We start from the raw sequence: 12,901 nt of genomic DNA on the forward strand, positions 1-12,901 counted from the left end.
GCAAGAAAATAATCCATCTTTCAATAAAGTAAATTGTGGAAAACATGTAGTACTACGATTCTGTAGGTGGCCCAGTCCGTAAGTGGCCCAGTCCGTAGGCGGCCCACCAAAACATGCCGACAGTCATCATTACTGAATGAGTTGAAAATCTTGTTAATTGTTATAATTTTGGTTTAATCTCTCGTTTGGTCTCGTATTTGTGTGACAATATCAAATGAATCATATTTTTTTTTGTCTTCATAAATTTGTAAAAACGAGTCAATTAAACGGTTAAGTGGTCACTAACAACGTCTAATTGTGACAACCTTGACATGCATTGTTTCATTATGTAGAACTTTTATTTAAATTGACGAAATTAAAAAAGAAATTAGAGATTTGGAAACCACTGCTCTGTTTGTCTCTGGGTTATCACCATTTGCAACATGTCGGTGCCATCAACTACACTGAACACGACGGTTTGACCTTTTCACACACAAGAGAGAGGTTTCGCTGTCCCTCCACCGTCACGAACAAGGCTAGTTGGCCTTGGTGCCAACCACTTTATTTTCCTTCTGATGAAGTGCAGGTTGGGGAATATCAGGTGCATACAAGGTTAATTTAGTTGTCTTGCCAACCTCTGGATTTAACAATATCATATCATATATTGCTACTGTAGGATCTTCAATTATTTTTCCCTTTCTCTCTTCAGATCTCCAAGACCAAGTCTGCAGTATAATTAAAAGTCTCAGTCATTATATATGTATATTTGAGAAGTAATTATTGGTATTTGTAATTGCACACTTACAATAGACATCTATTTTGATCCAGTGCTCTTTATTGTCAGATGAATCTGATTTAGAGATCATAATCATGATTATGTGACAAATACGCAACTTGTCCCATATATGCCAATATAAGCGCAGGATATACCAGAAAGGTGAATGCAGAACCTGAAGCACAGGAACGACAGAGTTGAACCTGAAGCACTTCCCAAGCGAACAGAAAGGCAGATGCACCTTAAACTAGAACACACATCCCATCATAGTCAATGCCAATCTAATTTAGTGACTCAGATATTAATAGAGCACATATACCTTTGACACCAAAAGAGCAGCAAGTTGCCTTTGATGTTGATCAAACTCCTCATCTTCATGCAAACTTTCTCTGTTCCACACGCATAATAAACAAATAGTTAAATCCTCTACATTTCCACTTCTAACCACGCACACCAAATATTCAATTCAAGCAAACAACAACAAACCAAACAATTTAGATCACTGAGCAAAATAAGGACCATAAACATTAAAAATAAAGTCTACAAATTGCAGCACTAAGAAGATGCAGCTAAACCCTTCCTATACAAGCCACGCTTTCAAGACCACGTTCACTCATGGATTTTATCACTATATGTGGAAAGGGTGGCAAAAACATTAAACATCAACCAAAAGAAGACATGTCCATCAGTGATTTAAAAAAAAAAGTTAAAAGAAAATTAAAAGAGTTTGAGTAGTAGAAGTTATAAATGCAATAATATACAAGGGAATGTAAAAGGTAACAATTCAAGGTGTTCTTTAATCAAACTTCTCCAAATTCTAGTCTTCGCAAGACTCCGATGTAAGAAACATCGAAGAAAAAAACCCTTATTCCATGGTCATGGCTTCCAACGAAGCTTCACCTATTCACTCTTTCTTAACTTTTCCAAAAGAATTTTTTTTTTAAAATAAAATAATAATAATATTTATAAATATTATATTTACCATCTCCTTCCGTCCCTCCCTTGTATTCGTTACACTGCTTCACTGTATTTACTTTTAGGTAACAATGATTGCAAATTGGACACATTTGGTACTTCTTGAGGCTCTAACCCTATCCTAGTTTTAGTCTATTAGATATAGTACCATTCAAGAAAGAAAAAAAAAATTCGCAGTGAGAAATTCATAAGTATTCAATTTTTGGTTAAAACCTATATTTAATTATAAAACAAATGATGATAAATCTGATAATGGCTTGGGTTTTTCAATGGCAGCAGTAGCAACAACAGCTTGGAGACCAAAAACACTTAGTTTGCGGAGGGATCCACAAGCGATGGAGCCGAGTCGGTCACTCCGTTAGGCTTTTTCCAAATAACATCCAGAAGAATGGGCGGTGGTTTCCAAATCTCTCATTCACTTTTCAATTTTGACATGTCATAATTCTTTTATTTAAATAAAAATTACACGTAATGAAACACATAAACACTTCATCACAATTAGACGCCGTTAGTGAAAACTTAATGGTGAAGGCTTAATTGGCTCATTTTTACAAGTTTATAGACCCGATTGAGACTAAAAAAAATGATGACCCACTTGAGATTGCCACACAAATACGAGGACCAAACGAGGGTTTAAACCTATAATTTTATTCTTAATATATAAATATAAAGGAAATATGTTTATATATATATTCAAATTTATTATCTAAGTAATTATTTTTTAAACTAAAATAATGTAGAGATTTAAAATGATATTTTAAAAGTGATAATTTAAAAATAAAAAGATTAAATTATTTTAATATTAAAAGGTTCTAATATAAATAGTTTTGTTATAAATGAATTTTTTATTTTTAAAATACATATTCAATCCTTTTTCTATAGTTCTTTGACTTTTTTCTAGGGTACTTTCAACTCGTTTGATTTAAGAACAAAGACCATAAGGTTGATTCTTGCGGCGATCTTTTCAATTTGAAGCAATCAACTTCTTTTTTTTTAAGTTGATTTTCAACCCCTTTTTTGGCATGTTTTTGTTAATTGTTGTATGTAAACCTTTTTTCACTTACAACATTTTTTTAGTCGTCTATGTTAATAAGTGATTTTAATGGAGTGTCCTATTTTTTTGTAAGTTGATTTTCAACCCCTTTTTTGGCATGTTTTTGTTAATTGTTGTATGTAAACCTTTTTTCACTTACAACATTTTTTTAGTCGTCGATATAAGTCTATGTTAATAAGTGATTTTAATGGAGTGTCCTATTTGTATTTGTGTTATTCTTAGGTATAGATAAGACATTCTATAAGTTGGAAGATATTTGAGATTTCTTAGACCAAGTTCATCTCCACATCTCAGTAAGGGAAACTAATTACACTGTTTTTATAAGCTATAGATACTTTGAAATTTTTGATTATATAAATGTACGGTGAATTGATTGAATTATTGATCTGTTGGTATGTATGATTTGTTGAAATTATGGTTTGAATGATCTATTGAAATTATGGTTTAAATGTTTGATCCTTGAATCTTGTTGGTTTGGACTTTGCTTTGTGAGTTTAAAAGATTTATAATATGGACAATTGTCAAGTGGTACAAGTTTTCATGTTTAAAACTATTTTGAAACAAATTCATTGAGAAATGAATAGCATTTTGATCAATTAAACAAATATAAGTTTCTTTAAGATCAGAAAATACAAGTGTTGATAGTTGGTATAGTGCTGAACGAAACTAGGGTGTCATTGGTGGCCTATTTTTGCGAATGGTTTAACATTAAGCGATGTTAGGATGTTGCTAAGCATCATTCTTGTACTGTAGGTCTGGATCATTTTCACTCAAGGACGCCGAGAGTCAAAAAGTATCACTAAGTGCACCTTTTTACAAGAAGAGTGGCGATGATCGCCATGACTGACGCTGTGTGTCATCTTTTGCGAGAGGTCTAGTGTTGGGTACCACCTCTGAGCATCAATGTGTATGTTTAGATTTGTTTTCTTCTTTGACTATTTGAGATAGGTTTGTAATGGACTTTATGTATGTTTATGAGTATTATGATGACTTATTAAGGTGATGATATTTGTGTGGATATGCGTGATGATGATGCTCAAAGAATTTCACAAAGAAATTATTTTGTAATGAGGATGATCTTAGTGTATGCATTGACATAAGAGGATCAGAAAGAAGGTATCCTGATCTCTGATAATTATTCATACTCAAATAGAGTATAATGAGTTATGTGGTGAGAGTCACACGATGTCCTAGTTTATGGACAATGTTTGGTCCTTGACGTGAAAAGAGACTAATATTGTAAGTGTCATCATAATAACCTTTTGTTTATAATTCTACAAAACATAAATAACCTCTTGTGAATATATATATATTTAAATAAAAAAATATGAGATAAATTTAACTCATGACTTGATCATTTATTTAAGTGTGTTTGACTATAAAGTTTTATGTATTAAATCACTGATATAAAAAGAGCTTTCAACGTCTCCAATTGTATACGGGTAGTAAATTTTCATCTTAAAAAAGGTATGCTAATATATTTTAAAATATTTTATGTAAATTGACATCGAATCGTCTTTCGATAATTTTTTTTAATATTAATTGTAGGTCAAACAAATTTTAAATAACATTAAGCTATCTCAGATGAAAAATTAAGGTTTGGTGGGAAGTGAATATATGTCAATTATCTTTTTAAAATTTTAATAAACAATGTCAATTTTTATTTTCCTCTTTTTATTTGTGTGAAACCTCCTACCAAAATATAAAAACGACTTAAAACTCGTAGAAGCAAGTTTTTCAGTTTATTTTACTCTATCTTGATATTGTGATACTTGTTTGATCTCAAACTTTCATTTTTCCTTATTGTATTTTACAAGGTTGGTATTTTTATCTATCAAAGGTTGCATCTCATGTTATTAAAATTGATTTTTCTCATTTTCTCCTCTCTTTTAGCATGACTTATATGATTTTGATTTTGTAAAATTCACAAAAAATAATTAGAAAATTATTTTTAACTCAATTTCTGTGTGCATATTTAAATGTAAAATATTTACATTTAACTTATTGGTCACAAATTTTTAAAGTTGTCAAGATTTGATGGTTAAAAACTTTAAATGGTCATAAGTTTTGTTATGAACCTCAAATGGAAACACTCCAAAAATAAAAGTTGTTTGAAATGAATGACGAATGCATTAACCAAACCTTAAAGGGCACTAGAGGTCTAGAATTTTAAATTTTTTTATCATTTACAGTATTTTTTTTTTGTAGTAGTTTTTACCCATTTTCCATACTCTACAACTTTATTTGAGATACACATAATACTTAGAAATTTATGAAAATTTTTATGGTATATTATTGTATTATATATTGATTTCTAATGCTTTTAGAAGACATAAATTTTGGCATAAAATTAAAATAAAAAATACTTAAAATTTACCTTTGTTGTCTCTACAACAAACATAAATTAATGTCTATTATGCAACACACTTTAATTTACTATGTTCTAAGGATAATAGATATAACTTTAAGTCTTCCATTACAACGTGTGACCTTTAACATACACAAAAAGCTTAAAATAACACACATAAAATGTTTTTTTGTGTGTTAGTGAATTGTAATGTTTAATTGACTAAGACTACCTTGAGTTTCTATTTAGTTTCTATTTAGTTGCTGGAGATTATTTCAAGTTCTTATTTTTACACTAATTAAATTAATATTATCTTGCCCATACATTTAAGATGAACTTAACACATTATTAGTTTCTTGACTACTTATATGCGTGTGTTTGCTTTAAACTTGTTATATATTAACTTATCATGTGTAGTTGACTAAGATTATCTTCGGTTTCTATTTAGTTGGTTCAAATGATTTCAAGTTCTTATTTTTGTACTTCTCCCTCGATTAAATGAGGAATAAGTGAAGAATGGTTTTAGAAATAAAATTTCACCTATTTTCTTTGGCTAAAACTATGCTGAATTTATATTTGTGTACTACTTTAGACTTAAAGAGATTTAAATGGAGGAAAAGTTTTCAAAATAACACTTATTTCTTTTCTTTGGTAGCAGTATGTCAACTTTATATCCACACATTGAACCCAAGCTTGAAATAGAAAAATGGGTGGGGGAATCAATATGATATCATTTTGAGATGCAAACTTGGTGTATGTAATAATGGCATTAAAGATGATTGAAAAAATTATGAGTTTTTACTCGTCGATTGTTAGATTAAAAGAATCCAACAACTCAAAAGCAATATAACTTCAATATTGTTATAATTTGGAGTTTAAAAATAGGATGTATGTTAAAATGGCTAAGGACTACTTTCTTGATTGTTAATTTCAAATATATTATGGTTTTCAACTTGTCCAAGACTTAGTAATTATGTCTTTAGTGAGTGATTCTAAAAAGATGTCAAGTTGATGGACATGTTTCTTTGATGTTAGGATGACATAAGCGAACATGAACTCAACTACAACTCGAGAGAAAATATGACTTGTATTATAGTAAATCACTTAACAAGATCACAAAGGAAGATTTTGAGGTGAAATTTGCTAAAAAGGAGTTTCCTTTGTTACTTGTAAATAAATGCGTAATGATGAGTGTTAAAGACTACTCTTCAAAGTATAAATAGTCATTGATGTTTCATGCATGTGCTAATGGAGTAGAAATACTTGAGAGCTTAATTGTGAACAATATCAAATTGGTTGATAGGTTTTATGGCACTAAAAAAGTTTGTCATGGTCAAGAGGATTCAAAAGAAAACTTCTTTCATATTACATTTGTCTGGTAAAGGTCATTCATGTTTATTTCTTTTCAACAAGTTTATGATGGTGGTGCTCCACATTCTTCTCTCTAATTGTGCAAGTGAAAGTGTTTATTAGATGATCAAACGAAGTCATCCTTTTTTTTTCTTGTTGCTAAAGAGCTTAGATAAGACATCAACACAAACACTTTATTTTTGACAAATGTGTTTGATATGGATTTCCATATTACTCACAAGCAGGTTAATAACTCAATGCTAATATTTCATTAATAAGGGGTCTCTAACCTAGAACTCCTCTGTCCAATTTCCAATAGTTAGTGTTAAATCACTTTGATATAAGAGTTTTGTAATGCCAATGCCTTTGTTGGAAGAACATTGACAATTAGTGTCTTATATTCAACCTAATTGTCAAACACTTGAAAATCATAATAAAATGATTCTTCAATCAATATGTTTCATATGTTGAAACTATTCATTTCTCATTTTAATACATATTTTGCATGTAATGCCTTGATCCTCTTCATTTGCTTGGGTCAAGCTTGTTAAGAAAGTTTACCAACTATTAAACTTTTATTTGCCTTATTAGTTCATATTTAAGACTTACTTTTGATGATTCAATAACCAATGAGATTATCTAACCTATAAGGTCAAGTTATTGTAAATTTGTTTTTACTTAATGCTTGATCTTCACAATTATTTAAGGTTTTGGAAATAAAGTCATAATCACGAGGCTTATATTAGGGTGAGTTTTACCAAAACAATAAGTTACTTATAAATTATTAGGTAACTTAATATATATATATATATATTAATTAGTATAACATTTTTTTTATTACATAGTTTTTTTACTCTTACAATGGTTTGACTTATTTTGTAAAATTTACTCACGTCTTCAAAGTATTTTTTCAAAGTATTTTCTCTCTTATCACAATATGAAAGATCTTTTTTCTAATAATTTAGAGGAAAAAAATAAAGAATCATTTAAAACATTTGTAACTTAAATATTTATTTTTTATAATAAAAAAACTTTATTAACTTTGTTTCCTTAACATTTTCAAAAGTAATATATCTTTTTGTTGACATAAAAGTTTGTTTATGTTTAATTGTGTTTTATTTTATATGTTTTTTTTCACTTTTATCACATCGGTTATTTGGTATTTTGAAATAAAATTTATAATTCTATTTAAAAAAAGAAAGTACGTTATTTTTTTTATACCGAATATTTAATAATATTATGTTTTCTTTTTTGTTGTTTTTATTTTTGGGTTAAATATGTTTTTAGTCCTTAAACTATTAGTCGTTTCTGGTTTTCGTCCCTCTTTCAAAGTAAGGTACAATTTGGTCCTCATTCTTTTAGAAATGTTCGTTCTAGTCTTCGGAACTTTGGTTTTAGTCCTCATTTTGTTGTTAAATGAGGACCAAATTTTTAAACGGTGTTAGTTTTCGAGGACTAAAACGAACGTTTTCGAAAAGAATGAGGACCAAATTGTACCTTACTTTGAAAGAGGGACGAAAACCAGAAATGGTCAATAGTTTAGGGACTAAAAACATATTTAACCCTTTATTTTTTTATAGAAAATAATTAATTGATATTGAAACAGCAAGAAAGATGGGCATGGATACAAATATATTCATTTTTCATGTGAATAAAGATGAGAGAAAAATTTTCATATCCACAACTTAGTGTTTGCTTTCATGATGTATTGTTATAATGAATGAGGAAGCAAATACATTTGTGTTTACTTCCAATGATTTGCACTAATTTAAAAAAAAACATATTTAAATTTGAATGAGAAGGACTATAGCGAATTGTGTTTGCTTCCAATTATTTACACTAAATTAAGAAATCATATTTGAATTTAAATAAAAAAGACTTAATAGATCCTCTTATGAGTGAAAGAATTATAAAAAAAATTCAAAATAAATCATTTTGCACAAATGTCTTTTATTTTTAATTGAATTTCTTCACTTTTAAATGTGAAATGCTTTTAAATGTGCTTTTATTATTATTATTATCACGATTAATTAATTAATAATAATAATAACATTAATAATAATAATAATTACATTAATAATAATAATAATTACATTAATAATAATAATTACATTTTATTTTATAATAATTTTAATTATGAAGATAAAAACAATAATTTTACAATTTTATTTATTAAAGTATTTTTTATCCACTACATGCATCAAATCATTTTCAAACTTTTATAAATTTTACTCTTAAATTTCTTCACTTTTTTTTTTTATCTCTGTTCTTAAAACAAATAACTATACAATATTGTTTCTATTCCTTTACACCCCATCATTTCACTTGGTCTCAAATCCGTCATTTAAATCAAACACAACCTTAATTATTCACGTGTTTATTATCTAAGTTGTATCTCGTGTCACTGCGTGACTGCAATATCAATATCTCTTTATACATACACCCTACTGTAAGTCTAGTTTTCAAAAATAAAATAAAGAGACTACTAAAACAACGCAACAAAAAACACACTTAACACAAAAAGAGTTTTCTGAAATTTGTATAGGAATCATTCCGGCCTTTAACAAAAAGAGAAGTAAATTTATAATTATCTTATTGTAAATATTGACAATATTATTTAATAATTTTACTCATTAACTTTTTCTTCTGTTTAAATGAATTTGAAAAAAAATATAAAATAAATTTAAAATAATTTAAAAATAATTTTATTTATTATTTATTTATTTTCAAATTCATTCTCATTTATCTCCAAATCTATCCAAATAAATAATAACAAAATTTACTTTTAAATCTTTTGAAATTCTTTCAATAATTCTCTAACAAAATTTATTTTTAAATCTTTTCAGATTCAAATTCATTGCATAAGGCTCTACCAAATCCGTGAATAAAGCCAATCTATAAAATTAGTTACATAACACAGAAAATTAATTCAGATTGAATTTATCTGAAAGGAAATGAAAATCAGTTGAATTTATTTAGGTTGGATGTGGTGGTCTGTTATAGACGCTGGTATTGATAAGGTTGTAAATCTCTGCCATTGATACGAAGGAAGAAAATGTTGGCACCAAATCGAACGAGGGAAGCACTTTCTCTTTCCCTACCCCAACCGTCGTCTCATCCTCCGGAACCCGTAAACGTCCTCCTCCGGCGACGCCACCTCCTCAGCACCACCGCATTCACCATCTCCTTCAATTTCAATCTTTCATTCGCAACCTCTCTGTCCGTAACAGAGCCGGTGGCCGGTGCCAGCGGCCTCTTCCAAATGCCCCCACCACGCCTGACCAACCGGTAATTCCGTGAGTGATTCTCTTGTGATTAAGTGTTAATTTGCGGAGAATAGTAATAAATATGTTTTTACCTTGTTGGCGGTGATCTGGGCAGGTATTTTCTGGTGAGAGCTGGTGAGTCTGAGTTCGAGAGCATGGGAATTATCAACACCAACCCCGTGGAGAAGACTTCAGTGGATAGTGGCTTATCTGAAAGAGGGAAGAAACAGGCTATAAAAGCAGCTTTTGATTTGAAAGAAATGGGAGCATGTGACAAAGGTTGTTGGATCTGGTCTGCTATAACTCAAAGAGCTTACCAGACTGCAGAGATCATTGCTTCTGTTAATGGAGTTACCCGTAGGTTTGTTTGCTGTTTTTTTTTTCTCTATTTCATTTTTAAACTATAACCTCAACTTTTAAAGCCTCACTATTGTTGCAAAATTCTCTGATTTCAGCTATATAGTCCCAGAATTCAGCTTTCTTGATGCCCGTGGATTAGGTGCATATGAAGGAAAAAAACTGGAATCTGTTTCAGAAGTAGGATTTATCCATCTAATTTTTTCTTTAAATACCATTGGATTTGTTTAGTTAATTATCATGAGCTATAGTTCGTCACACACCCACAAAGAGAGGTGGTAACATATGAAATGATAGAGTAAGACCTTCAAATGGCGCAGGTGTATGCGTCAGATGGTATATCTCCAAACATCAAGCCTCCTCCTATTGATGATGGAACTCCGAATGAGAGTGTTGCAGATGTTTTTGTTCGTGTGACACAACTTATGTCGATTCTCGAAACTCAGTACTCAGGTGACACCGTTATTATAGTTTCGCCTGATTCTGACAACTTGACAATTCTTCAGGCTGGTTTGATAGGACTAGACCTACGAAGGTAACTGCATGGTTCCAAGCTTAAGCCATACTCCCTATAGTTTTAAGGTTTTGTTTTTGGCTACTTAATTGTAGATATCACTTTTATTTTTGAATTTCAGACACAGGGATTTGTCTTTTTCACCTGGTGAAGTCCGCTTTGTTGATCCCAGTGACATTCCTGCATACAAGCAGCCTGCGTCTGCTGTATATAAATGTTCCAAGAACCCACCAAATTGTAACTGACTGTATTCTTTCGGTCAAGGTATAGCAGGAACATGGATACTGATCAGTAGTTCAAGTTGTTCTGATGTTTCATTGAAATAATAAACTTATCACTTAATACAATCTAAAGATGATTAAATGAATGTGAGTTCATAAATGTAATGGAAGCCTGAAGATTAAATTGAGTTTCATAAGGATGATTTAGACCTTGGGGTATCTTGTCGTGTAAGATGGATTAGTTATCCCTGATTCTCTTTGTGCTTAAAATATACCAAGTTGAAGCACACAACAGTCCTGCAAAGAAAATTTATCCATTAAACCAGGGGCTAATAAGATTAACATGTTGTTAATAATATGTTTGGGTGAATATGATTTATTCAGCAAACAGAATAAGTTCAGCAAACTATGCAATGAACAGAGAATATATAGGGGAAGAATGTTAATAGTTTGCACCTGTGTCGTGTTAAATGCTTAATGCAGAAAGGTTTGCACTCCTAAACTTGGTTGAAAGGCAAAATGAATTAATAATTCCAATACTAAGATTTGCCTTTTGTGTGGAAGGGAACAACTGAGTCTGATACTGTCTTCAAGTCATTACTCTGCAATTCGAACATGGTGAGTGGAGGATTTGGTGCCACTCAAGTTATTAGTTTGAGAAACAGACTGTGACAAGAAAATGTACAACTGATAGAGATAAATTTTAAATCTTGGTAAAGAATTGAAATTGAACTTGACCAACTAAGAATACAGCTCTGCAACCAATGATAATTAAAAAAAACTCTAACACGGGCAACAAAAACAATACAATTAAAGTTATTTTTGAACTGAATTTGTTTATTATAAGTTTAAGTTTTAAGATGAATATCTATAATTAATTTTTGAGATAATTAAATTTTTATTTAGATATTATTTAGCATTATCATTTACAGTGTTTGGTTCCCTATATTTACTATTTCTGTCTAAAGGACTGATGTTTGCATATATTATTTTAGGTGGACCTCTTTCAATAGATGCATTGGTTATAGATTTAAAAATCTTTTTAAAATAGTTTATATTTATTTTGAATTTAACTAAAACAATATAAAAAAGAATAAGATAAAAAAAATATTAGAAAAATATTTCGATGCAGATAACTGTAACGATATATATATATATATATATATATATATATATATATATATATATATATATATATATATATATATATATATATATATATATATATATATATGTATGTATGTATCCACTTCTATCTCATACACATTTTTCTCTTTTATTTAAAATTGACATAATTTAATGAAATAGTAATTTAATTTTAGTAATTTCTTATTTTGTTTTCTTGTAAACTAGTATTAAAAAAAAATTAAATTTATATATAAGAGTAGAATTATATTAAAAATCAAATTATTTTATACATTCATGTAACTTTATGAAATGATATTAAAAAAATATTATTTTTCAATTTTATAAACTAATTATTTTTAAATTTTAATGCATACTCATTCTTGGGAAAAGTAATTACCTAATTAATTTTATTTTTTTATGACATCAATTAAATATACTATAAACTTTTTACTTATCTTTTTCTTCGATCTAAATAACTTTCTTTCTTTTACTTCTCATTCTCTTTGTCTGTTTTTTCCTCTTTTCCTTCTTTCCTCTACCTAATCCAAAGATAGTATTAGTATTTGTGTTTGACAGGCATATCACTATGATATTTAAATTTTACAAGTATAATATATATGTGTGTGAATTAACATATATTCATTATATACGTATTGATATGATGATTTCTTTTCTGAAGGTTATTCAAATAATTTAGAAATTAATTCAAATTTTATATTAAAGAAAAATAAAAAAAAAGTAAAAAAATACATTTTTAAAATGAATTAAAATTATCAAAATGAGACTACTTAACAAGTCTATCATCAATTGATCACTTGATGGATCAATCCAACTTAATTCACTTACTCATGAATTAAAAAAAAAACGGGTTAACTTATATAATTTTAAGGATTTGCAGGTTTTTAGTTCTTTTTTATTCAATCAACCTTTTTCTA

At 29.0% G+C, this 12,901-nt stretch overlaps 1 protein-coding gene and 1 long non-coding RNA gene across 3 annotated transcripts; one reads left to right on the plus strand and one right to left on the minus strand.

Annotated features, from left to right (window-relative positions):
• Positions 1-247: 247 nt before the first annotated feature.
• LOC148206931 (uncharacterized) lies at positions 248-1,589 on the minus strand. Its single transcript, XR_015786627.1, has 3 exons — positions 1,074-1,589; positions 785-1,001; positions 248-704 (listed from the first exon to the last, which is right to left on the minus strand). It is a non-coding gene; the product is annotated as an uncharacterized LOC148206931 (long non-coding RNA).
• A 7,834-nt stretch (positions 1,590-9,423) lies between these two features.
• On the plus strand, positions 9,424-11,057 carry LOC124830319 (uncharacterized). Of its 2 annotated transcripts, none has more exons than XM_047303997.2 (5): positions 9,424-9,768; positions 9,862-10,107; positions 10,202-10,283; positions 10,424-10,638; positions 10,739-11,057. In XM_047303997.2, the coding sequence occupies exons 1-5, from the start codon at positions 9,536-9,538 to the stop codon at positions 10,860-10,862; spliced, it is 900 nt and encodes a 299-aa protein (XP_047159953.2). In that variant the 5' UTR covers positions 9,424-9,535; the 3' UTR covers positions 10,863-11,057. The 2 variants fall into 2 exon arrangements, with proteins under 2 accessions (XP_047159953.2, XP_087961117.1); XM_088104991.1 differs by having other exon boundaries at positions 9,510-9,776.
• Positions 11,058-12,901: the final 1,844 nt, after the last annotated feature.

Source organism: Vigna umbellata, chromosome 1 (assembly GCF_029865625.1).
Source record: "Vigna umbellata cultivar VRB3 chromosome 1, Vumbellata_1.0, whole genome shotgun sequence".
Taxonomy (NCBI): Eukaryota; Viridiplantae; Streptophyta; class Magnoliopsida; order Fabales; family Fabaceae; genus Vigna; species Vigna umbellata.

Coding starts and splice junctions, on each gene's coding strand:
- LOC124830319 (XM_047303997.2), top strand. CDS start 9,536: ATGTTGGCACCAAATCGAACGAGGGAAGCACTTTCTCTTTCCCTACCC. Junction 9,769..9,861: donor CCACCACGCCTGACCAACCG/GTAATTCCGTGA, acceptor TGATCTGGGCAG/GTATTTTCTGGTGAGAGCTG. Junction 10,108..10,201: donor GTTAATGGAGTTACCCGTAG/GTTTGTTTGCTG, acceptor CTCTGATTTCAG/CTATATAGTCCCAGAATTCA.